Source organism: Mauremys mutica, chromosome 12 (assembly GCF_020497125.1).
Source record: "Mauremys mutica isolate MM-2020 ecotype Southern chromosome 12, ASM2049712v1, whole genome shotgun sequence".
Lineage (NCBI taxonomy): Eukaryota > Metazoa > Chordata > Testudines > Geoemydidae > Mauremys > Mauremys mutica.
The window spans coordinates 56,462,370-56,487,425 of NC_059083.1; the positions used below are offsets into that span (position 1 = coordinate 56,462,370).

Below are 25,056 nucleotides of genomic sequence, written 5' to 3' on the forward strand. Positions count from 1 at the left end.
GTGGCGCAGCTGGGTCTGGGTCTCTGCATTCCCCCCCGCTGGTGAGTGCAGGCCCGGCCCTGCTGCAGAGCTCAGGGGAGTGGGGGCAGGGCGGGGCTGAGCAGAGGTGGGGGCCCTGTGGCAGAGCCAGAGCAGCAGGGAGCAGCTCAGCGTTCCCAGTGGCCGGAGAAGGAATGACATCACTTCCCGGCCGTCTGGAGCTGATCAAAGCCGCAGCGCCCCCTCACACAGTGGCGGGAAGAGGGTTACAGGTTTAGCCGGCGCTGGGTGAGCATCCAGAACATTTTGGGCACTGCTTTTTGGCGCCCTCCAATCTTGGCGTCTTAGGCGGCCGCCTAGTTTGCCTAGTGGTTGCACCGGCCCTGACTGTCGATCTTCAGTTGGTGGTGAGACGGACGTTGTGTTGGTTAAGAACTTTTTTTCGAAGCCAAGGGCCCGGCTCTGAACGAACTCTCTCCTAACAGCTAGCTGGGTGATTAGATAGTAGATGGAGAAGTGAATATTCAGATTGAACAAACACAAACTATTTCCACTGCAACTTTTGAAAAAGAAAAAGACACCAGAACCTTTCTAGTGTTATTGGGCTTGTAGAAATTGTTTTCATGCATAATATCAGTTGAAGGCCTAAACCAAACAACAAGGTGATCCAAGGAACATATTCTCATTTTATCATAAAGGCAAGACACAAAAACATTGAAACTTCTTTTTGCAGTTGGATTAGGACAGTGCAAAGAGCTCTAAAAAGACTTTCAAGCCCTGTGAAACTAAATAGGTCAGGCATGTGGATCGTGCTGTAGATACTATATTTACTTTTTAAAAAATCTCTTATGCAGCTGAGAACTATACATAGCTGTTCTCTCTCATGACAAGTGGCCTCAGTACATAGCCTGCTTTCCAGAAATGCTGAACAAATTTGATTACAATCTTAGAATAAATTAGTTACTAATCTGCTCCTTGACCGCTTCATGTTCATAGTAAGTTATTCTCTTCTCAGTACTTCTGTAATATGTGAAATGTGTATATTCTCTTATTCTTTATCTGGTGATAACAATGATAAGCTTTTATCTATGTAGTTCCAATATGAATAGGAAAATGTATCAGAGATTAATGTAACATAGTTTTGCATCCCTTTGGTTAAACTGAATTCACTCTTGCAACTGTGCAATTCTGTTTCTAGAAGAGAGCTGTCATGAATAAAATGACAAAAGGCTGTGACTATAATGTGTAATAGTGAGAAGGAAAATGAAGCCTATCTGATAAAAATAGGGGCAATTTATACCATTGATTTTCAAGCTAAGTTTTCTCTTGAAACTGTTAAAAACTGGTGACATGCTGTGGCTGCTGCTGTCTAATATAATCCATACATTCTGCTTATCTTTTCCATGAATGGAGACAAGGATTCATTTGAAAAGATATCTTGAAAAATATGAAGAATGGTTCATTTCTATTGTGACTCTGACCTGGTCTATTTTCTTTCAGGTAAAAATGGGTGTCCTTGCTGTGCTTATTTTTCCTTTGCTCCTTTTTGGAATCAGTGGAATTATATATATTTACCGAGCAGTTGGTCGGCTAATGTCAAAGTCAGCTGTGCAAAACAAAGTGGTAGTGATTACCGATGCCATCTCTGGACTGGGCAAGGGTAAGTTGTCAGGTTTGGGTTTTTTTTCACTGTTTCATAGAGTGAAAGAATCATTGTATCTAGCATGGGCATTGTCAGATGACCTTATATGTCTGTTACCTTATATAGGATATGTTCACCTGCAAAATGGAGAGAAAGCAAATATAAATAGAAACACGTGCTACAATTTTGGAATGTGCACTCTTTGTTCCCCTTTAGAGGAACTGCTACTGATTGAAATGGACTACATTTTAATGTATATATCTATCTCAGTTGAATAAGAAGTTTGAGAGGAAAATGAAGATGGAGTTATTTTTAGCATGCTGTCACTGTGAGATCTAATTACATGTACAGTCACTATCAGGTGGCAGCATGTCATTATAAATAGATGATTCATATAAGCAATATAACCCATAAGGTCTGTACCACTCCAGCTCCATCAGGCCTTGATCATGCAAACATTTATATACATGCTTAAATTTAAGCATGAGGAGTCCCATGGGCTTCAATACAGTAGTAAGATTTGCAGGATTTGGGCCTGAGTGGCTTTGCAATGGCACAGGCACATGTGTGTGTGCTGCAGCAGACAGTAAGTATCACAGTGACCAAGTGGCACGGCTATCTCAGTTCATGCTATATAGTCACATAAAGCTAGCATAGAGGTTCATTGAGATGCATGTCTGTCTTGGTTACTTGCTCTAGACGTATCGCATTGCCCTTCCACATTATTTTATTTATATTTTAATCTCTATTAATTGAAAAATCTATAAATATTCATTTATATTCCTTTTTAATGGTTTGTTGGTTATTAGTACTATATTAGACCTTTATTTCATTTCATTTTAAAAAAACGACTTCACCGGTTTGTGTTTTCTGGGGCCTTACCACTCCCTCCAGCGTAGAAGTGCTGAGCCATTTCCATCCTCTCTGGAGGCAGGACAGCTGCTGCTCTTTGCTCAGACATTCTCATATTACATGCAGAACATGCCTCCTAAAGGAATGTTTTCATATTTAAAATTGTGCCTTTGTGATTTGGTTTGGTTTGGTTTAAAAGAACCACAGCCTTTACACTTTGTTTTTTCTTTCCAGTTTTTTCCTACACTAAATGGGAGATGTTTGGAATGGATTTTTGTTTTCAGAGAAGTTTTCTTCAGGGAATTATCTGTGTGGTAGAAAAGAAAACCAGGCTATTTTATGTGTAAATAAACGGGGAATACAGTTGCCATGAGAAAGGGAATGGAGTTGGGAGCAACATTACCTCCCTCCTGAACTCTCTGATATCTAGCATCTTAGCCAGGTGTCTGCACTACCCTACAGTCCTGCCACACAAAATATAAGAACGTGCATTGAAAAGCATTCAGAGAACCCCCTTCAGAGACTTAGGCCAGCATCCCATGCAAAACCAGCCAAGCAAGCACATACTCAGAACAACTGACTCCTCCAGACAAATAGCTGCAAACATCCTTCTTCTGTGTGCCCAGTCTGCTGGAAGATCAACATCTCCACTGCTACCCCTGCTCCTTCAGCAGTTTCCATATCCCAAAGCCTCTACTCACACTGCATGGTACATAAACTGGAAGACCCAACATTAATGCTATTTATACAGTTGGTTTCTTAACACAAGGCAGTAATACAGAGAGCAGGTCTGCATCCTCTGCAAATACACAGCTCTATGAAACAGAATCTAGTAGGCACAACTGTAATTCAATATGGCTTTCCTGCAAAGCCAGAGAGAAAGAATACAATTCTTCATGACTAGGTGTGGTGAGCTCTTCCTTAGAGAATCCTGTTTCAAATATCAAATCTGTCTTTCTGCATTACTGATGTGGCTTGCATCTTTACATGGCCAATGACACCAGGTCATTCCAGCAGTGCGCTATGCTATACAGTATTTGAAATTGTCACTGTGCATGAGGTGAGGGACAAGTCCATTTTACAGAGCCAAGTCTGAGGCAGAAAGCTGAATGAGACACTATGCTGAGCTTGAAGTACAGTACACTGGTTCTAATCCTTCACTTGGCATGGGACTACCTTGCAGCAGCATCTGCCCTGAAAAACAAAATACTGTTTATTAACAGCTGTTCCATGGAATCCCAGTTGAAAAGGAACATGGGACAATCTATGCCATATTTACTGCTATTGCAAGAATCCCGCACCAGGGATGCAGCTCATCATGAATGGATATTGTCCCCAGCCATCATGCTGCCACATGTGTGTAAGTGCACAGGAAGATAGGGCTTGCTCTATAAAGGGATTTAAGTGTTCCAGTGCTCAGCATTGCAGCACCTAACTTTCAGCTACCCTGCCACCCAGTTGCAAGAAAAACAGGGCATAAAACAAACTTTAGTTAAGCAACTGCTTAGCTGATTACCCGTACCACTTTTCCTGAGGTTCTTTTAATTTTAATTCCAATTCCTAAGGACGTGAGAATTTAATTTAGCTTTATAGAGTTATATTAAATATCCTTAACGACAGCTTAATAGTAAAGGATATAAGAAGACAAAAATAGTATTGGACGATGATTTGCCCAACATAAAGTAGAAAATTGGTCAATATATCCATTTAGGTGTTTCAGACTCAAATCACACTAGAAAATAACACGTATATTCAATTACTGTGTTGGGAAGGTGACTTTCTTTAGATTCTTGACTAAGAGTCAAATAGGGATTTAGTTGTTTATCAGCTCTGGTGTTGCTAACACAACGGAGGAAAAACAATCGAAAGCTGGACCATAAGACAATTTGGCCAATTACTTACTTGTTAATTCACCAACATCTCCTTCCCATGTATTTATAGCAGTCAAACCTTTTAATCTATTTCCCAGTGAACTGTATTAGCCCCAGCATCTGACTCCTAACTACCTAAGATGAATTCCTGCATTTATGACAGCCTATATAGAGTGAGTGCTGTTCAACAAGTGTGCACACTTGGGGCTTGGCTACACTTACACTTCAAAGCGCTGCCGCGGTAGCACTTTGAAGCGCTAAGTGTAGTCAAAGCGCCAGCGCTGGGAGAAAGCTCTCCCAGCGCTGTCCGTACTCCACCTCCCTGTGGGGAATAACGGACAGCGCTGGGGCTTTGACTACACTGGCGCTTTGTAGCGCCGCAATTTGCAGCGCTGCAGAGGGTGTGTTTTCACACCCTGCTGCAGCGCTGCAAATTTGTAAGTGTAGCCAAGGCCTTGGTCTCATTTTATATCTGTATACTAGAACTTGGAAGGTAATATGAAACCAGTAACTATGGTAGCCACATGTACAGTGTTTCACAGTTTTAGTTAACATTAACTTGTTCAGTTTCAAAGCTACTTTACAATAAAATTGGAACCTGTTACAAAAGAAGGCCACAGAGTGTAATCTGTGACAATCTTTAAAGCATTTACACTACCTTACTAATTAGGTACTCAGTTTCAGGAAGTGGCCAGATGGTTGATTTGGATTGTCACCCAAAAGAAAGTTTATGTGTTATTTATCACCAGATCTCTGCTCAATCATCAGATTTCATTTCATTATAATTCACAGCAGGTATTAACACTCCAGATGCAGGTAGAGCAAAGGACAGGCACAACTGTAGTCTTTTTCCAGTGCACTAGCAAGCAACCTGAACTTCTGGAAATGTCAGAAACCATGGTGGGGATGGTCAGTCCTAATGGTTGGGCCTATACTGGTGTCAGCGGTGCTGGTGGGCTTGTGTAGCCCAAACTGAAGCCTGTGGCACTGGGGTCTCACTGCAATTTTTAGTCAGTGTGATGATCTGTCAAGGTTCCCACAACTGTGTTACTCTCCCTGCTTCAGCAAGTGAGATCTTTGCTGCTGCTAAGCTCTGTGTATTGTCAGCTTCCTGGCTCTCTAGCCTGTCTGCCTTGCCAGCAAACTCTTCAGGGCTCTGCCAGTCATAACCTTGCCTAGCATGTAATAGTTAGTGTACCTCAACTCCCAAGTTCCTCATTGATGCCTCTCTCTGCAGTGTTCAGCTCTTCTTACTTTAGCATCCACAAACCTTATCAAATGTGTTGTGCCTTCAACGAGACAGTTCACAGGAGCTTATTAACTTAGTTTATTCACAAAAGGACATAGGGTTACATGATACCAAATATAAGGAACAAGTAATGGTTACGAACAAATGAAAGTAAAAATGTGCTTCTAAGAAAAACACCCCAACAAACTAGAGTCTTTTCTTCAAAGATGTTTTTCTCACCACAGTCTTTCTTCCAGCATGGTTGGCTTATATAGCTTTAGCCAGGACCCAACATATGGAACTCAAAATGCTTGGGTTTTGACTCTTTACGTGAATGATAACCCAGGGGTTCTTTCTCCCTCTCTTTAGTAGTTCAATATCTCTTTGAAATCTATTCTTTGAAAAGCCCCAACAAAGTTTCTCTCTTCTGCTGGAATATAGATGTCATGCTGTGTTCTCCCCTGCGTGTTAGCTTGATAGCTTTGTTTATCTTGTTTGTAAGTGTATTTTCATTGTCTCTGCCTGATGGGCAGGCAGGTCAGACAAGGTCCACATTCCTTTGTCTAAAGCAAACTCATCTTAGACATTGCTTGCCAAACACTTCTTAAGAACATAATTCCAATACCTAGCCATAACTCTTTGTACACACCCTGTACATGCACCACACAATGAGTTTTGAGACTAGTGTTACCAGTTTGCATATGATACCTTACATGACACCTTTTACATACATATTCTGACAACAGTGTGTCAGGTACAGTCATCAGTCAGGCCTGACAAGAGTTGCTGACACAGTAGAGAACCACCAATGGGCCTCTGTGTCACATTGAGCTAGCAAATATCCTCATTGCAGTGTAAATGTAGCCTCAGAGCCGTGACCTGCAAGCTCCTTGGCTATTTAGAGATTGATTAGATCATGGGGCTAGAGTGCACCATTCTATGTGCTTTTAATATTGAAAAAGATGTTAATCTGTTTTGTACTTACTGTTCATGTATACATTTCCGGTACCATGCAGGGGTTTTATGTTTCTTCGTTATTTTTTATTGTTTACTTTTTCCAAAATTAATGAAGTTTGGAAAAAACATTCAATTTCATCAACAGCAGAACAATCATTTCAAAGTGAAATTACTTCAACTGACTTGTTACTGTTCCTTATACCTTATTAATATATTTATTTTCCAGAATGCTCTCGAGTTTTTCACTCTGGAGGAGCAAGGTTAGTGTTGTGTGGAAAGACATGGGAGAAGTTAGAAGCCTTGTATAATGCTTTAATCAGTGTGGCAGACCCCAGTGTGGTAAGTATGTCCTCTCCTTGCTTTGTGCCTTGTCAAAGTGTACAGATCTGGAGGGAAAATATTAATGATCTGGTGCTTGGCACAGTTTTTACATACAAATTAATCTAGGATAGTGGTTGTTAGAATGTTTATAGCTTGTATAAAGTCCATTTTCAATCCTAGTGCCCACATGTAGGCTGCTAAAGTCATATTTAGATACTCAAATATATACAGGCTGATTTCCAGAAGTGCCAAAAGTCCACAAGCTCTGCTGAGACCAAAGGGAGCTGTGGGCACTCAGACTACTTTTATTTAGGTCCCTAAAAATAGCACATGGGCCCTAGTTTTAGGCATCTGGTTTTGAAATGCTTGGCCCCAGTGCGTCAACTCCCAATTCTGCCCCAATTTAACAAAAATCAATATGCATATCAATTACACGGACTAGCCCAGGTTTTCTGCTCATGCTGAGCGTTATGCTAACTCAGAGGTTTCCTGACCCTGGCACTGGCCAAGACATAGCTTAGCCACAGCAGCTCTAACTTCTCTGCTGCTCACAGGGTCATAAAGTTTGGGATATGCCAAGTTGTAAGGACAGCCTGGCCACATCCCTTTACTCCCAGGGTCACCTGCCCCCAGTACCGAGTGGCTGGGAAGGGGAAAGACGAGTCACGCTGGCACCCAGGCACACCCTTTGTGCTGTGGGCGCCTAAGCACTATACATCAGCTTTGTGCCACCAGGGAGAATCATAGACTATCAGGGTTGGAAGGGACCTCAGGAGGTCATCTAGTCTAACCCCCTGCTCAAAGCAGGACCAATTCCCAACTAAATCATCCTAGCCAGGGCTTTGTCAAGCCTGACCATAAAAACCTCTAAGGAAGGAGATTCCACCACCTCCTAGGTAACCCATTCCAGTGCTTCACCACCCTCCTAGTGAAAAAGTTTTTCCTAATATCCAACCTAAACCTCCCCCACTGCTCCGTGTTCTGTCATGAGGAATGAAACCCAGGGCCGTCCTTAGGATTGATGGGGCCACATGCAGTATTATTAAACGGGTGCCCCTATGCCTGACAGCAGCCCAGGTTCGCATGTGTATGTTAGATAACTTTTGAAGGTTTTATTTAAAAAAACGACCCAGCATTTAAAGCTAAAGATGAATACTCAGATTGTGCATCTAAAAATCTATGCAAGGATTTTTTAGAGATGTGATTTTATAATCTTCATCAACTCACTAATGAAATATTTGTAAAGCACATTTTAAACTAAGGTCCTGTTGTCTGACATGTTCTGAGTAAATATTACTGTCATGCACAACTGTTTTGGTGAGTAAATTCAGAAACTGACAGTATATAGGTTGGCAAATGCCTGTTAAATGGCTTCATTACCACTTGAATGGCTCTTTAACAGTTTCAGTGTTGTGCTAATAGGGCTGGCAGGCTGGAGGCTTTTTCACTTTTAAGTATTAGCTCCCCTCCAGGGGAAGACTCACCAGGCTGCAGCAGCCAGCTGTGGTGGGTGCCTGCAGGAAGGGTCAGAACAGGGATAGGAAGAGGTGGAAGGGGTACACCAAGACCCAGGGGTGCCCCAAATTTTTGGGTGCCCTATGCAGCTGCATATGCAGCGTATGTCCAAGGATGGCCCTGATGAAACCTATGGTAGGGACTGTGATCTCAAACCTATAAGATCATGGCCCTCCAGTGGACAATTCCAGCTTTCATTCTCATCCTGCCTTGTGCTGTATGGCTATTTCCATGGGTGCCAACTTATATGGGCTCCTGGGGCTTTAGCCCCAGGAATATTCACAGACAGGGGCTCTGCTCCAGCAATATTTGGAGCTAGGTTTCTCCCCTGCTCTGGGCTGCCGGCAGCCGCCGCCAGCCCAGAGCCTTTTAAATCCCAGCCGCGGCCGGGAGTCAGAGGGCTCTGGGCTGCCCGCAGGGGCGGGGAGCCCAGTGCCCTTTAAATCCCAGCCGCGGCTGGGAATCAGAGGGCTCTGGGCTGTCCGCTGCGGTGGGGAGCCCAGAGCACTTAAATCCCAGCCGCGGCCGGGAGTCAGAGGGCTCTGGGCTGCCCGCTGCGGCGGGGATCCCAGAGCCTTTTAAATCCCAGCCGTGGCCGGGAGTCAGAGGGCTCTGGGCTGCCTGCAACCGCGCGGAGCCCAGAGCCTTTTAAATCCCAGCAGCGGCCGGGAATCAGAGGGCTCTGGGCTGCCCGCTGCGGCGGGGATCCCAGAGCCTTTTAAATCCCAGCCGCGGCCGGGAGTCAGAGGGCTCTGGGCTGCCCGCAGGGGCGGGGAGCCCAGAGCCCTTTAAATCCCAGCCGCGGCCGGGAATCAGAGGGCTCTGGGATGTCCGCTGCGGCGGGGAACCCAGAGCACTTAAATCCCAGCTGCGGCCGGGAGTCAGACGGCTCTGGGCTGCCCGCTGCGGCGGGGAGCCCAGAGCCCTTTAAATCCCAGCCGCGGCCGGGAGTCAGAGGGCTCTGGGCTGCCCGCTGCGGCGGGGAGCCCAGAGCCCTTTAAATCCCAGCCGCGGCCGGGTGTCAGAGGGCTCTGGGCTGCCCGCTGCGGCGGGGAGCCCAGAGCCCTTTAAATCCCAGCCGCAGACGGGAATCAGAGGGCTCTGGGCTCCCCGCGGCTGCCGGCAGCCCAGAGCCCTCTGACTCCGGCCTCGGCTGGGATTTAAAGGGCTCTGGTCTCCCCGCGGCTGCCAGCAGCCCAGAGCCCTTTGAATCCCAGCCCCTGGCTGCTGATTGCCCCCTCCCCAAACCCCTGCCCCAACTGCCCCCCAGGATCCCCACCACTGGTCCTTGTCCCCCGATTACCCCCTCCCGAGAACCCTGCCCCTAACTGCCCCTTGGGACCTCAGCCCCTATCTAAGCCTCCCTTCTTGTCCCCAACTGCCCCCTCCTGAGACCCCACCCAACTTCCCCTAGGACCCTCCTACCTGTCCCCTGATAAACGTCCTGGACTCCCATGCCTATCCAATTGCTGCCTGTCCCCTGACTGCCCCTCCAAACCTCTGCCCCATCCAACTCCCCCTGCTCCTTGTCCCTTGACTGCCCCCCGGAACCGCCTACCTCTTCTCCAACCCCCAAACCGCTTACTGTGCCACTCAGACCAGCGTGTCTGGCTCCGTGCAGCTCCAGACAGTTGCTGCCATGCTCCCCCATGGAGCCCACAGCCCTCTCCCACCCCCAGCACCTGCCTTCCAGATTTGAACACTTCAAAATTCAGGAGTGCTCAAGCTCGGTTTGGGCAGCTTTTACTTCATTTCTCCCAAATCAGTTTCCCCTGCAAGGTGCCAACTGAAGGTGTTGGAGAACAGAGAGATCGGGTGGCCTCCTAATGCCTGGAAAAGAGACAAAGGCTGGAGGAGGAAGTGTCAGTGCCTGTGCCGACTTCTGGGAAGTGCACGGTATGGAAGGGGATGCTGTTATGCTTTGGAACAACTACATACAAAGCCAGTCAGGACTCTGGGGGAGCCTCCTCTCTTGGAGCATACTGTCTCCAGGGCAAGAAGCTTACACCTTCCTGGGTCTGACCTCGGAGCATTCAGCATTGCCCTTCCACATCATGCACTTTCCACAGCGAGTCTGCCCAGGCTGGTCCTGGGGCAACCAGAGGTCCCTGCACCCCAACTCCGCAGTCAGATGTGACTCTCAGCCAGACAGTAAAACAGAAGGTTTATTAGATGACGGGAACACAGTTTAAACAGAGCTTGTTGGTACAGAAAACAGAACCCCTCTGTCAGGTCCATCTTGGGGGGTGGGGAGCCCAGAACCAAGTTCTGGGTCTCTCCCCATTTCCCCAGCCAGCTCCAAACTGACACTCGCTCTGGCCTCTGTGTCTCTTCCGGACAGGGAGGCCACCTGATCTCTTTGTCCCCAACACCTTCAGTTGGCATCTTGCAGAGGAAACTGAGGCACCCACACAGTATTCAGAGAAAATATTAAGAACATTCCCACTTCATCACAACAGGTGCAACAAAATATAATACCATATATTGAAGTAGGCCAGTGCTGCTTCTGACTTTCCACTTTTAATTGACCCTTGTAATCTTGTGGCACTGACGCGTTGTAGCTTCATTTTATATCGGCTTACAGGGTGGGAGCGGGGGGGCACCACCATTTTGGGCCCCACCAAAAATTATACAAACCTGCCGCCTATGGCTATTTCATGTCACAGTTTATCAAATTTAGCGTCAGTCCTTCAGCCCTTACTCACCTGAGTTGTCTCACAAGTAATCCCTTGAATAAGAGGGAGCTACTTGCAGGAGTAAGGGTTGCAGGACAGCACTCCTACACTGTAAGCTCCTCTGGGTACTGGACTGTGTCTTTTGAGGGGCAAATCCTGCATTGATGTGAATAAGGAATTGCTGCATCTACCCTTTTTTAAATTATTGCTTTGTGCACCTTTGGTGCTGTATAGATAACAATAAAACAACACGGTGATGTTGGTTTATGCTGGTTTTATCAAGGAAAAAACATACTTTTGAGACAATTATCTGCATTGCAGCAACTCTTCCAAACGTGACTGATGGAGCTGGACGAACAAGTCTCAGGTAACAGGTTGGCCAATGAATTTAGGTCTGAATGCACAAAAGGAGTTAGGTGCCTAAAGTTCCAGTTTTGAGACCACTGCAATGTGCAGAACTCCTGATGAACCCTGCAAGTGCCTAAACTTGCTTGGCACCTAAGTTTTGCAATAAAACCTCCCTCGGAGTGTGTGCTGCTGTCTCTGCGCATGCACCCTGCTGCTTCCCTGGGGGCATCCAGATACTTCTCGCCTGAAAAAGCCCTGGACTGATTTACAAGACAGGCATTTGGCCACATAAGTCCCTCGGGTGAGTTCACACACAACAGCTGGGCAGGGGAAGAAGGATCTGCCTCATGATTTTTAGTCTAGTGGTCAGGGACTCACCTGGAATGTAGAAGACTCTGAGTTCAATTCCCCCTTCTGCCTGAGGGAGAGAATAGATTTGAAAAGGGATCTCCTACCTCTTAGGGAGTGCTCTAGCCATTGGGCTGAGGGATAGTCTGATCTGGAGTTACCTAGTCTCTTTGGGAAAGCTGTTGCCCTATGGATAAATAATTAGGATCAGTGAGGCAGGGGGAGAGACAATTCTTGATTTAGTCATAAGTGAAGCACAGGCTCTGCCACAGGTGCTGGAACTAGGGGTGCTGCCGCAGCTCCTGGCTTTAAGTAGTTTCCACTATATAAAGAGTTTGCAGTTTGGTTCAATAGCTCTCAGCACCCCCACTATAAAAATTGTCCCAGCACCCCTGGGCTCTGGTCCAAGAGATGAATATAGCTGAACTTTTCAGTATTTGCAAGCATAGTGTAATTAAATTTAACATCTCTTGTGGGCAGGGGCGGCTCCAGGCCCCAGCACGCCAAGTATGTGCTTGGGGCGGCATGCCGCGGGGGGCACTCTGCCGGTCACCTGGAGGGTGGCAGGCGGCTCCGGTGGACCTCCCACAGGCGTCCCTGTGGAGCGTCCGCTGGTCCCGCGGCTCTGGTGGAGCATCCGCAGGCACGCCTGCGGGAGGTCCACCGGAGCCGCGGGACCGGCGACCAGCAGAACGCCCCCCCGGCATGCCGCCATGCTTGAGGCGGCAAAATGGCTAGAGCCGCCCCTGCTCGTGGGGGAGGAATACCAAAGAAGCCCACCCAAGTAGCATTTAACTTCAGAAAGGGGAACCACGCAAAAAGGAGGAAGCTAGTGAAATGCAAATTAAAAGTTATAGTCACAAAAGTGAAATGCCTGCAATCTGCATGAAAACTTTTAAAAAACACCATAATAGAGGCTCAAATTAAATGTATACCCCCCAAAAGTTCCACCATGCCGAAACAACAAAGTAAAAGAAGCTGGGAATGGGCGGCAGGGGATGGATCACTTGATGATTACCTGTTCTGTTCATTCCCTCTGGGGCACCTGGCATTGCCCACTGTTGGATTGTGGGCACCAGAACTGGACACAGTATTCCAGAAGTAGTTGCACCAGTTCCAAATACAGAGAAATATAACCTTCCTACACCCACTCAAGATTTCCCTGTTTATGCATCCAAGGATCACATTAGGTTTTCGGCCATAGTGTCACCTGGAGCTCATGTTCAGTTCATTACCCCCATGACTCCCAAATCTTTTTCAGAGTCACTGCTTCCCAGGAGACAGTCCCCCATTGCATAAGTGTGACCTTCATTTTTTGTTCCTAGATATTTAACAGTACAACTGGCAATGTTAAAATGCATATTGTTTGCTTGTGCTCAGCTTACCGAATCAGTGGCCTGTCCTCTCCATTATTTACTATTCCCCCAATCTTTGCGTCATCTGAAAACTTTAAAAATGATGATTTTATGTTTTCTTCCAAGTCACTGATAAAATCTTAAATAGTGTGGGGCCAAGAACTAATCCCTGTGGGGCCCCACTAGAAACACCCATTCAGTGAGGATTCCCCATTTACAGTTACATTTTGAGAACTGTCAGTTGGCCAATTTTTAATCCATTTAATGTGTGCCATGTTAATAATGTATCATTCTAATTTTGTAATCAAGATTGTCATAAACAGTTAGTTAAGGGTTAAGGTTTTTTTCTACCTGTAAAGGGTTGACAAGCAGTACCTGTGAACACCTGACCAGAGGACCAATCAGGGACAAAAGATTTTCAAATCTCTGTGGAGGGTAGGGTTTTTTTTCTGTTTTTTTGTGTTAGAGAGTTTCTCTTGGGAGTTAAGGGAGTACAGACATCTTAATTAAGTTCTCCCAGGTTTCTGCAATAAATTCTTTTATTCAAGCTAGTGAGTATTAGCAAGGAACTAGTATTCTTATACTTTTATTTCTGTATTTGCAATTTTGTGTTTTGCTATAGAATTTCTTTAATTTTGTACTCTTATTGCTTTTGCTGAGAAAGAAAGGAGGGGGGATTCTCTTCAGAGATTAATAACTGATTCGGTAAGCTGAGCACAAGCAAACAATATGCATTTTAACATTGCCAGTTGTACTGTTAAATATCTAGGAACAAAAAATGAAGGTCACACTTATGCAATGGGGGACTGTCTCCTGTATTTGCAATTCTGTGTTTTGCTATAGAATTTCTTTAATTCTGTACTGTTATTGCTTTTGCTGAGAAAGAAAGGAGGGGGGATTCTCTCCAGAGATTAATAAGTTTAGTCCCTGTGTATTGTTCCATCTTGGTATTACAGAGACAGTTACTTTCTTTTTATTCTTTAATAAATCTTTTCTGTTAAGGACTTGGTTGATCTTTCCTTGGGTGAATTCTCAGGGAAAGGGGAGGAGGAAGGCGTCCCTCTGTAGTTGGATCCCGGTATCTCTCCTAGCAAAAGGGAGGGGGGAGGAAGCAGGGGGGAATGGTTTATTTCTCCTGGGTGTAAGAACTCCATGGATTTGGGGCTCTTGGGATCCCCAAGGATTTTGGGGAAGGACTGTGTCCCAATACACGTACATTATTGGGTGGTGGCAGCTTTTACCAGATCTAAACTAGGATTTTAGTTTAGGGGAGTCCATGCAGGTCCCCATCTTGTGAACCCAACAGCTCTAAGTGGAGGTGAGACCTATGACAAAGATGTAGTGTGATACCAAGTCAAATGACTCACAGAGGTCAGGGTATATTACATAAACACTATTACTTCTAGCAACCAAATTTGTAACCTCATTTAAAAAATGTTAGCAAGTTAGTTTGACAGGGTCTATTTTCCATGAACACATGTTGATAGGCATCAATTATATTACCCTCCTTTAATGTTTTATTAATCAAATATGCAGTCCATTTTCTGGAAGCACATTAAGTACTCAAGAAAAAGAACCAGTGAGTGGAATTCATTGCTGAACAGGGAACCAGCGCAAAGCCAACACTTTCAGAGGAATCCCATGAAATGCTAATTTTAGGGAGTATGTGAGGTTTAAATACAGCGTCCTTGTGCTGCCCTTCTGGACAGGTGTGAATTTCACTGTTAAATGCCATGTTCCCTTTCCAGCCAGTCTAAAGTTTTGGAAAGGCAAGATAATTGTCAAAAGAATGTGATGATGCACCTCCTCCTTCTCTGTTCCCACCTACTGCTCCCTGGGCCTAGGGGACAGACTATAGAGGTCATACGTTCCAGTAGGTCACACATTTTTCTGCCACCCTGTCCTTTCCTGTCCCTGTTTTCATTTTGAGAGGGGAGGGTTAGGGGAAGACCCTTTCCAATCACACTTCTCCAACCACTTCTTCTCACAAAATGTCTCCATGTAACGACCCCTGAAAATATCATCAACATGCAGGGGATAACAGGAGATGCATGTGTGGGGAAGGGAGGTTAGTTTGCTACATGCACCCCAGCATGTATTTTGGGCACAACACTAGCCACTAGTGAAAAGAAGGGAGGTGGGATTTACCCCAGTTGTGGAGCTCCCAAGTTGCCTAACAGAGGGGTTTCTTTCAGCAAAAGCCAAATTTTCAAAGGTAGTGAATTGGGCCATCAGCTACCATGGGATAATTTAAAAACCACGAGATTTTAAAGAAGAATGACTTGGGTTCTTTTTAGAGAGAAGGTGGGTGAGGTAATATCCTTGATTGGACCAACTTCTGTTGGTGAGAGAGACACGCTTTCAAGCCATACCGAGCTTTTCCTCGGGTCTTGGAAAGGTCCTTAGAGTGTCACAGTGTTCTGGCTTCTGAGCCTTTATAGTGCACTTGGGTCAGTTTCCCAGCTTTTCTTCATAAGCACAAAGGCTAGAAAGTGACTAGTTTTAAAAATGAAAGCTGAGATTCTCCCATAATTTCTGGGCTGGAGGAACTGGACTTTTAAGAACTACATCAAATATTGCAAGAATCATGATAAAATCATGTGAGATGGCAACACTGAGTCAGATTCCTCTGAGTGTGGGTAAAAAGGAAAAACAATATTCTCAAACTGATGGTGAGAGCACTTTCTTTGCATCTGACAGTAAATACACTTTAAAACAGAGAGCAGACAGTCTCCTTTCATATAACATTGAATGTCTGAAATAACAAAATACTATTTCCTTTTTTTTGAAAAAAAAAAAGACATTTACACCAAAGCTCGTACTTCTGGATCTCTCAGACATAAACTGCATTCAAGATGTAGCTAAAGAAATACTGGATTGCTATGGATGTGTGGATATACTGATCAACAATGCTAGTATGAAGGTGAAAGGACCAGTGCAGAGTATCTCATTGGAACTCGATAAAAAGATTATGGATGCCAACTATTTTGGACCTATAACACTAACAAAAGGTATTCTGATTTTTTTCTTCTTTTGAAAGTGCTATTTAAAGATTGGATGCCAAGTCATTGTGTCATGTTGTGGCATAGCTTGGGTCAAATTTTGCTTTCAACTCCATCAGCGTAAATCAGAAGAATCTCTACTGAAAATCAGTGGTGTGAAATTGGAGCAAGTGAGAACAGAATCAGGCCCCCTGAGTTTGAATAGAAGAGTGTTTATCAACAATAGGTGATATCATGGCCCCATTTTCAAAACACCCAGTTGTATGTTTGCAGTGACCCCTGTAGGCATGTGCTTCTGCTCTGCTGTGAAGACATCGACTGTCACAAATCAGTAAGGAGTGCATGCAGCCAGGCTAAAACTTAGCCATGACAAGAGCGCATCCAGCACATAATCGTGTACAAATTTGGGGTGCACTTAGGGCTCGATCATGCAAGGTGCTGAACACTCTGGTCCTGATGCAGCAAAGCACTTATGCACATCCTTAACTTTTAGCATGTGAGTTGTCCCATTGACTTTATTGGGGCTACCCATATGGTTAAAGTTAAGCACATGTTTAAGAGTTTTAGTGGACTGAGGTGAGAGCACCATACAGGATCTAGCCCTTAGAGCAGAGGGATTTTGTAACGGTACCTCAAAGTGCCAGATATTTTGCTGATTTCTGTTTCTCCCACCTTTCTCCTCCTTCCCACCCTCGTTCTTTGTCTGCTATCCCAAGAGCAATCAAAGTATCATTCAGATGCTCTTGGTTCTACTCTGTTCCTCTTTCTCATCATCCCAGGCAAAGCATCTCGAGACTGCTGTCAGCTCTGTTGCAGGGAGGACACCTCTAGAACTGCTAGTCACTTGCTCACGTTCATTTGTAACTTTTTAACATTTTTCACTCTTAAGGAAAAAAGAGTCTCAGCTCCAGCCATCAGACAATGTATACTTGAAAGTGTGTTCCCCAAAACACTAAGCTGTTGTATACGCCCCTGGGAAGGCTGAGAGCTGGAGTCAGGCTCTGGCAGAGGCTGCAGAAGGATCTCTCAATTGCCAGATCTCTTCATGAAAAAGAGATGGGAGGAAAGTACTGGGTCTCAAAATTACACTAAATAGACAGATGGACAAGAAGATTCCAGCTACGCCACAGGAATCAGTGCCAGAGGCAGACCCTCGGGCAACCCAGCCATGGCAGAGAGCCATTGGAGTGGGGACTTGAACATGACCCTCCCAAGGGAGCTATAGAGTCAACCTCTCACTGCCTTGCTCTCTGTCTGACCCATGAATATTGAATTATTTTATACAAAGTGGAACAGCTTAAACAGGAGAGATATGGATCTGGGCCCTAAACCCTATCCCTTTCTTCTACATTTCACTCAGGGCTAGCTTAACTAGCACCCTGCTCAGCTTGCTGGGTTCTAAGGATCCCTTTCATAGGCAATGTAGATGGGCCGGACTCACCCCTGCGGCGCCTCCTGCTGGTGACTCTGGGAATTAGCTCTATTCCAGTGCTGGAGCGCCCTCTGCAGGCTGGTGATCCACCTGTCCTCAGGCCCCCCTGTCCCTCCCTGGACCCAGTGCCCTTTTACATGGTGTGCTTCCCCCTAGCAGTAACCCCTTTCTCTTAGGGTCTCCCCTCCTTGGGGAACCCCCACCCTCTATCCCCACCTTGCCTCAGTATTGGCTACTGCCAGTCATTGTCTAGCCCCACACTCTGGGGCAGATTGCAGTATCAGCCCACTCATCACAGGCAAAGGGGTTTGGACCTGCTGCTTTGGCCTACCCCTGGGCTGCCCTCTGCAACCCCCAGTACCAGTTGGCCCTTCGCTAGGCCGCAGCCTGGGGCTTTCTAGGCTGGAGCTTCCCCAGCTCCTCAGCCTTTCCCCAGCCCTGCTTCACCCTAGGTACCTTATCTCAGTTCCCTACAGCCAGGCCCTTCTCCCTCTGAATGCAGAGAGAGACTGTCTGGGCCTCTGGCCTCCCTGGCCTTTTATAGGGGCCAGCTGTGGCTCAGTTTGGGGCATGACCTCACCTGCAGCCACTCCCTCAATCAGCCCAGCTTTTAGAGCAGCAGCTCTCAAGCCCTGCCAGGCCACTTTTAAACCCCTCAGCAGCAGGATATCTATTGGGTTTCACCCTGCTACAGGCAACTAACTCTCTCCATACAAGGCATAGGGAGCTTGGGCAACTAACTCAGGGCTGTGAATTCCACTGGGCACTAGAGTGCCTAGGATTTAGGCTTTGTAACACCTAAGTCCTCTTTGTTAATCTAGTCCTTAGTTTCTGTGTACTTTGGTTCCCCACTGGTAAAAAAGGGATACTAGCACTTTTCTACCTTGCAGGGCATTGTGAGAATAAATATATTAAAAATTGGAAGTGTGACAGGATCCCCAGGTGCACCCTGAGACTGTGGGACCACTGTGCCCCCTTAACTCTCTCCAGCCTGGGCTCTCTCTCACAATGCCTTGCTAGTGACCAGCAGCAAACCCCTCCAGGAGCTGTTATCACTCAGCACAACAGCATGTAGAGCCCCCCACACAGCTAGATTGCATGAATGCTCCCAGAGCCACTCATGAATCACACAGAGAAAAGCACTAGCCAAATCCCCTCAGCTCCCAGCACTTTATTCCAGGCATATACCATCTTGCTCTGCTCAAGGTGGGCAGTGCAAATTTATTAATTGGTTCACCACTTCATTGATGGAAAGTGGATCTACCCCAGCCTTTGTAAACCTGAGCAGTTTTGCCACACACTTCATACAAACTCACTGGTAAAGATAAACAGTTAAACAAATTTATTGACCACAAAAGATAGATTTTAAGTGATATTAAGTGATAGGCAAAAAGTCAGAGTTAGTTACCAAAATAAAATAAAATATAACCACGCACACTTAAATTCTCAACCCTATTATCCTGGGCAACATCCAGATTAAGCAGTTTTTTCTCACCCCCCTGGATATTGCAGTCCTTAATATACAGGTTTGTCCCTTAAACCTCTGTTGGAGTCTTGTCTTCTTCTGAGTGTCTTTGTTGCTTGCAGCATAGGTGGGGGCAGGAGAAAGGCAAAGCATGGGCCTGCTCTGTTCTGTTTTATACCCTCAGTCCCATGTGCTTACATCGCACTCAGAGAGTGCTGAAAGGAAACCACTGTTGTGTGTTCACACTGTCAATTGCCTGTGCAATAGCATGTTCACACTTGCGGAACTTGCATCGATATTCGGAACAATGCACTCTGGGCAGCTATCCCAGAAAGCATCTCTTCCTCTTCTGCCGCTAAGAGTTGTGGGAAAGTGGAGGGAGTTGCGGGGCATCCTGGGTCCTGTCCCAAAGCCCCATGATGCATTGTTTCACATCCCAGCAATCCCTGTGCTTCCGTCCGCATTTGGCGCCATCTTTCAACAGTTTTTGTACTGCACACTCTGCCTCTTTGGGCTGCAGGAATGGATCCCGCACTGTTGACCAATATGCTGCTCAGTCTGACCAACACGTCACGAGTGGCAGTGGAGTTATTCCTTAAACTACAAAGGCAAGAGGAGTTCGACACTGATCTCGCCACACTACGACACAAGATTGCTTGTGGCATTGACACAACAAGCACTGAGTGGTGGGATCACATCGTAATGCACATCTCAGATGACGAGCAGTGGCTGCAGAACTTTCGGATGAGGAAAGCCACATTCATGGGACTATGTGATGAGCTCACCCCAGCCCTGCAGACATGAGAATGAGAGCTTCCCAGTCATTGGAGAAGTGTGAAGCAATTGCACAGTGGAAGCTGGCTACTCCAGACAGCTACCGATCAGTCGCTAACCAGCTTGGAGTGGTAAAGTTGACTGTTGGACTCGTGTTGATGGAAGTGTGCAGGGCCATTAATCAGATCCTGCTCCATAAGATTGTGACTCTGCACAATGTGCGTGACATTGTGGATGGCTTTGCACAAATGGGCTTCCCTAACTGCCGAGGGGCGATAGATAGTACACATATTCCAATTCTGGAACCAAATCACCTAGCCACCAAGTACATTAATCGGAAGGGGTATTTCTCTATGGTTCTCCAGGCACTCATGGATCAACATCAGCGTTTCACAGACATTAATGCAGACTGGTCCTGAAAGGTGCATGACACATGCATTTTTTGGAACACTGGCCTGGGACTTTCTTCCTGGACCTGAAGATCACCGTAGGGGAAGTCGAAATGCCCACTGTGATCCTGGGAGACCCTGCTTACCCCTTAATGCTGGGGCTTGTGAAACCATACACGGGTAACCTTGACAGCAGCAAGGAGCACTTCAACAACAGGCTGAGCAAGTGCAGAATGACTGTTGAGTGTGCTTTTAGCTGTTTAAAAGCCCCCTGGCACTGCCTATATGGGAGGCTGGACCTGGCTGATGACAATATTCCTATGCTTATAGCTGCGTGCTGTACACTCCATAATATTTGTGAAGGGAAGGGTGAAAGCTTCACTCAGGGCTGGACCGCTGAGGATCAGCGCCTGGAGGCTGAATTTGAACAGCCAGAGACAAGGGCTATTAGAGGGGCGCAGCACAGGGCCATAAGGATCAGGGATGCCTTGAGGCAGCAATTTGAAGCTGAAAGCCACTAATATTTCTTGCTATGCTTGGGAACGCAGTGCTTGTAATGCTAGGGGTGATTGGGACTGAGGCAGATGATGCCCTGTGATGGTTTAATAAAATTGTCTGTTGCTTTTCAGGGCTCTGTTTGCTTTCAGTTAATGGAATAAATATTGCTTTCAAACCAAAACAATTCTTTTATTAAAAAACAACAACCGGAGGAAAGAGACAAACAAAAAACACATCAGCACTGTGGGGGATGAGGAGAGGAAGGGTCCCAGGAAGGGGTGGGGTCCTGGGACCCATTAAAGATTTGTGTATGTCCAAATATCATATGCAACCTTGCCTTTGGAGTACAGTGTAATGGGTACTGTTCTTCAGCAGGGCTAAACTGCAGAGGGATGTGTTGAGTGCAGTGGGTACTGGGAGTCCACAGAGCTGGACTGTGACAGGGCAGGAGTGGAATGCAGCGGTTACAGACTGGAGCCAGGAGGTTGACAAGAGTGTGTTGGTGGTGTCTGGGGGGTGCATGGTAAAGAGTTTTGCGACAGCGGCTGCAGGGGAGGGTGGGCGCTCAGTTTGCAGAGCTGGTAGCACCTGGAGTATGTCTGCTTGGTGCTCCATAACGTTTAAGAGCCACTTTGTGGCTTCATTCTGGTGCACCGTGTTCTCCTTTCGGTCCGTCTTCTCGTTGTCCAGCCACTCCTTCAGTTCTTGGTTTTCGGCGGCAGAGTGCATCATGACATCACTTAGAAAGTCCTCCTTTCTAAGCTGCTTTCTAATTCTGAGCAGCCATTCAGCTGGTGATAACAAAGAGGGAGGCTGGACTCCCAAGATCATATCTGTGAAGCCAAAATGCAACAGTTTACTGAAGCAGTATTGTTTGCAACACACAGACCACTGATTGATTCAGTGATTTAAAACACAGACACTATTCACATACCTGTCACTAACTGGCTAACCCCAGGCAAGCACATATGAGCCACACGGCTCCAAAATGGTGAGTAACCTCAGGGGCAGGGGAAATCACTCTTCCGAGATCCTGCTGTACACTGGGCACGTGGCTCTAGGGGACAGCCAGCACTGTAGGGGGGGCCTTATAATCATTACTGTCCCCACATTTTCCACAGGCTGTGTTCATTATGGAAGATATCTCGCTGCTGAGGGTGAGCAGGGAATCAAGGGAGGGTCTTCTCCAAGACTGCAGCTTCTGCCCTGGCCCTTATGCGGCTCGCCTGTGTGCAGCAATGGTCCCTCCCCAGTGACAGCAGGGTGGCAGGGAAAAGTTACCCTTAATGCGGCAGCAGATTGCCCAGTATCTCCATGACAGTTTCCATGAGGTAGATTCCCGTGAAGTGAGGGAGTCAATCAATACCCTGTTTCACCGCTCAGACATGGCATGTGGAGGTACACTAATCATACAGACACAAGGCTGCTTTCTGCAACCCTCCTGCCCCCAACAACTCACTTCAGTGACTCCCCAAATCAAAGCCACTTACCAGGACCTTCCTCTCCTGTTTGCGCTTCACCAAGCTCCGAGCACTGTGACTGGCTAGCCTCCTCTGGGGTAGAGATGAGCTCCTGGCTGCATGCATCTCTGGCCTCTGAGTGATCCTCTGCCTCTGGGTCCGCCTCCCCCTCCACATCCTCATCCAAGATTTTCTCCTCCTGGCTTGGTCCACTCTCGACTGGCACGCAAGCCACCGAGCGTTCACAGTGGAGGTGGGGTCACCACCAACTATCGTGTCCAGCTCTTTGTGGAACCAGCAGCTCATGGGCAAAGCACCGGAGCAGCAGTTTGCCTCCCATGCCTTGTGGTAGGCATTCTGCAGTTCCTTCACTTTGACCCTGCACTGCAGCGTGTCCCGGTCATGGCCCCTTTCTGTCATGCAATGTGAAACCTGTCCGTAGGTATCATAATTCCTATGGCTGGAGTGCAGCTGAGACTGGACAGCCTCCTCTCCCCAAATGCTGATGAGGTCCAGTAGCTCGGCACTGCTCCAAATGGGGGATTGCCTGGTGCATGGAGCAGGCATGTCACCTGGAAAGATGTGCTGAGATCACTGAATGCGTCACCGAGCAAACAGGAAGGGGACTTCCAAAACTCCCAAAGAATTTAAGGGATGGGGCTCACAGTTGGTCACCTGAGGGCAGAGCAGTAGACTTCAAACCGATGACCAGAAAGGCAAGAACAGGAATTGTGGGAAACCTCCCAGAGGCCAATTGCAGTGCTGTAATCAACCAGGATGTCTATACTGGCACTGCAGTGCTGTAGCCTTGGTGCAGAAAGCTGAAACCCTCTTGTTGGGGAGGCTTTTTTACAGCACTGCAACTGTGCAGTTTCTGCGCACTAAGTGGCTTGGCAGTGTGTGCACCTTGGGTGTTACAGCACAGAAAGCTGATTTACTGCGCAGAAACTTGCCAGTGCAGACAAGGCCTGAGTCTCCAGGCAAGGTTGATCAATTCCCCTGGTGTGGCCTCATGCAGGTGAGTCATTGAATTGTAGCTCCCTTGCTGGACAATGGCTGTTGATGTGTTGTTTCACACCCCACCCGGGCATGGGTTACTTTCCTAGCTGTTCCCTCTGGGGAGCTAATATCTGGCTGATTCCCGAATGTACAGCATGTTTTAGTGACAACCATACAACACAATTCTCATAACTTCATATTCATTAATGATATACGTATATATATACGATATATATACGTATATCAGCAGATCATAACCTTTCCCCTGATCCGTTACAAGGCTTACTTTATATATAATATCACAATTATATAAAAATGAGGAATATGGGGGTTCCAGGATGATCCCCAAAGGTATAGAATGTCACAGTAAGGTGCTCAGTAACTATGATAGTGGAGGCCAGATAAGAACCTAAGACAGATAAAAATCCTACATCTGAAATTCTGTAAACAAATATGTCAAGTGTACAGGAATTCCACCAATGATTGATGCTAATTAACATACAAAAAAGAACATACAAATTCTGGTGCTCTCTCATCCTAAGCAGCAAGGGATCCTGTGATATCCTGTCCCTTTAAATGTTCAGGGGCTCTGTGCTCCTCCCCATCACAGGGCAAAGACTCACTTTAGCGTTAGTTTCAATTTTGCAGCCACAACCATAAAGCCAGCACAGCCCACAGCTGTGTGTCCATCAGCTCCCCCTGCATCTGACTGTCTATTTCCTTCTCTGCTGGATCTAGAAATATAACATTGGCAAGTAGTAGGGTTGCCAACTTTCTACTTGCACAAAACAGAACACCCTTGCCCCACCCCTACTCTGCCCCTCCTCTGAGGCCCCACCCATTCTCTGAGGCCCTGGCCCTGCTCACTCCATCCCCCCTCCCTATGTCGCTTGCTTTCATTCACTCGCTCATTTTCAGTGCGCGGGCTCAGGGGTTTGGGGTGTGGGTTCCGGAGTGGGGCCAGAAATGAGGGGTTCATAGTGCAGGAGGGGGCTCTGGTCTGGGGTAGGGGGTTGGGGTGTGGAGTGGTGAAGGCTCCGGCTGGGAGTGCGGGCTCTGGTGTGAGGCCAGGGATGAGGGATTTGGGGTGAAGGAGGGGGCTCTGGTCTGGGGTAGGGGGTTGGGGTGTGGAGTGGTGAGGGCATCGGCTGGGAGTGTGGGCTCTGGTGTGAGGCCAGGGTTGAGGGATTTGGGATGCGGGCTGGGGCTGGGGTGTGTGTGAGGGCTCTGGCTGGGTGTGCAGACTCTGGGGTGGGGTTGGGGATGAGGGATTTGGGGTGCAGGAGGGTGATCCAGGCTGGGACCAAGGAGTTTGGTGGGTGGGAGGGGAATCAGGCCTGGGGCAGGGGGGGGATGGACACGGGGTGGGGGGTGAGGACTCCAGCCGGGGAGTTGGGCTGGTGCTGTGAGGTTTGGGGTGAAGGAGGGTGCTCTGGGCTAGGATCGAGGGGTTCGGAGGATGGAAGGGGGCTTCTGGCTGGGTCAGGGGGTTGGGGCAAAGCTGCCAACTTTCATGCAGCAAATAAACACCCAGACTTTCATAATAAGCCAAAAATCAAGCTAATCCCTTTTCAAAACAAGGCCAAACCAAGCCAATCTCTAAGAACCCCAAGATTCTATGTGACTAGATCCCCCTGGTGCTCAGTCTGGGAATGTGGTGGGCCCGCTGTGCACCCCTGACTCTCTCCTCGAGCCCCTGCTTGTCCCTTGCCCCTGCTTGCTGGGAGCCGATCAAAAAAAAAAAGAAGCAACGAGCTACAAGCCAAACAAGCAACAAGTTACAAGCCAAAAACTAGCCAACAGGCAACTCACAAGCCAAGTAAGCCAAAAACAAGCCCAATTTCTGCGTTTTTTCCACTGGTTTGGCATGTCTGGCTTGGGGCACAGAAGGGGGTAAGAGGTGCAGGCTCTGGGCAGTGCTTACCTCTGGGCTCTTACGCAGAGGC

At 47.0% G+C, this 25,056-nt stretch overlaps 1 protein-coding gene across 1 annotated transcript in view; it reads left to right on the forward strand.

The window, feature by feature from the left end:
• Positions 1-879: 879 nt before the first annotated feature.
• Positions 880-25,056, forward strand: part of DHRS7C (dehydrogenase/reductase 7C) — a 43,676-nt gene continuing 19,499 nt past the window's right edge. The window contains exons 1-4 of the mRNA XM_044981831.1: positions 880-974; positions 1,480-1,639; positions 6,756-6,868; positions 15,892-16,102. Of these exons, the coding sequence (XP_044837766.1) occupies positions 966-974; positions 1,480-1,639; positions 6,756-6,868; positions 15,892-16,102 (493 nt within the window). The 5' untranslated portion in view covers positions 880-965. The remainder of the gene's footprint in view (positions 975-1,479; positions 1,640-6,755; positions 6,869-15,891; positions 16,103-25,056) is intronic.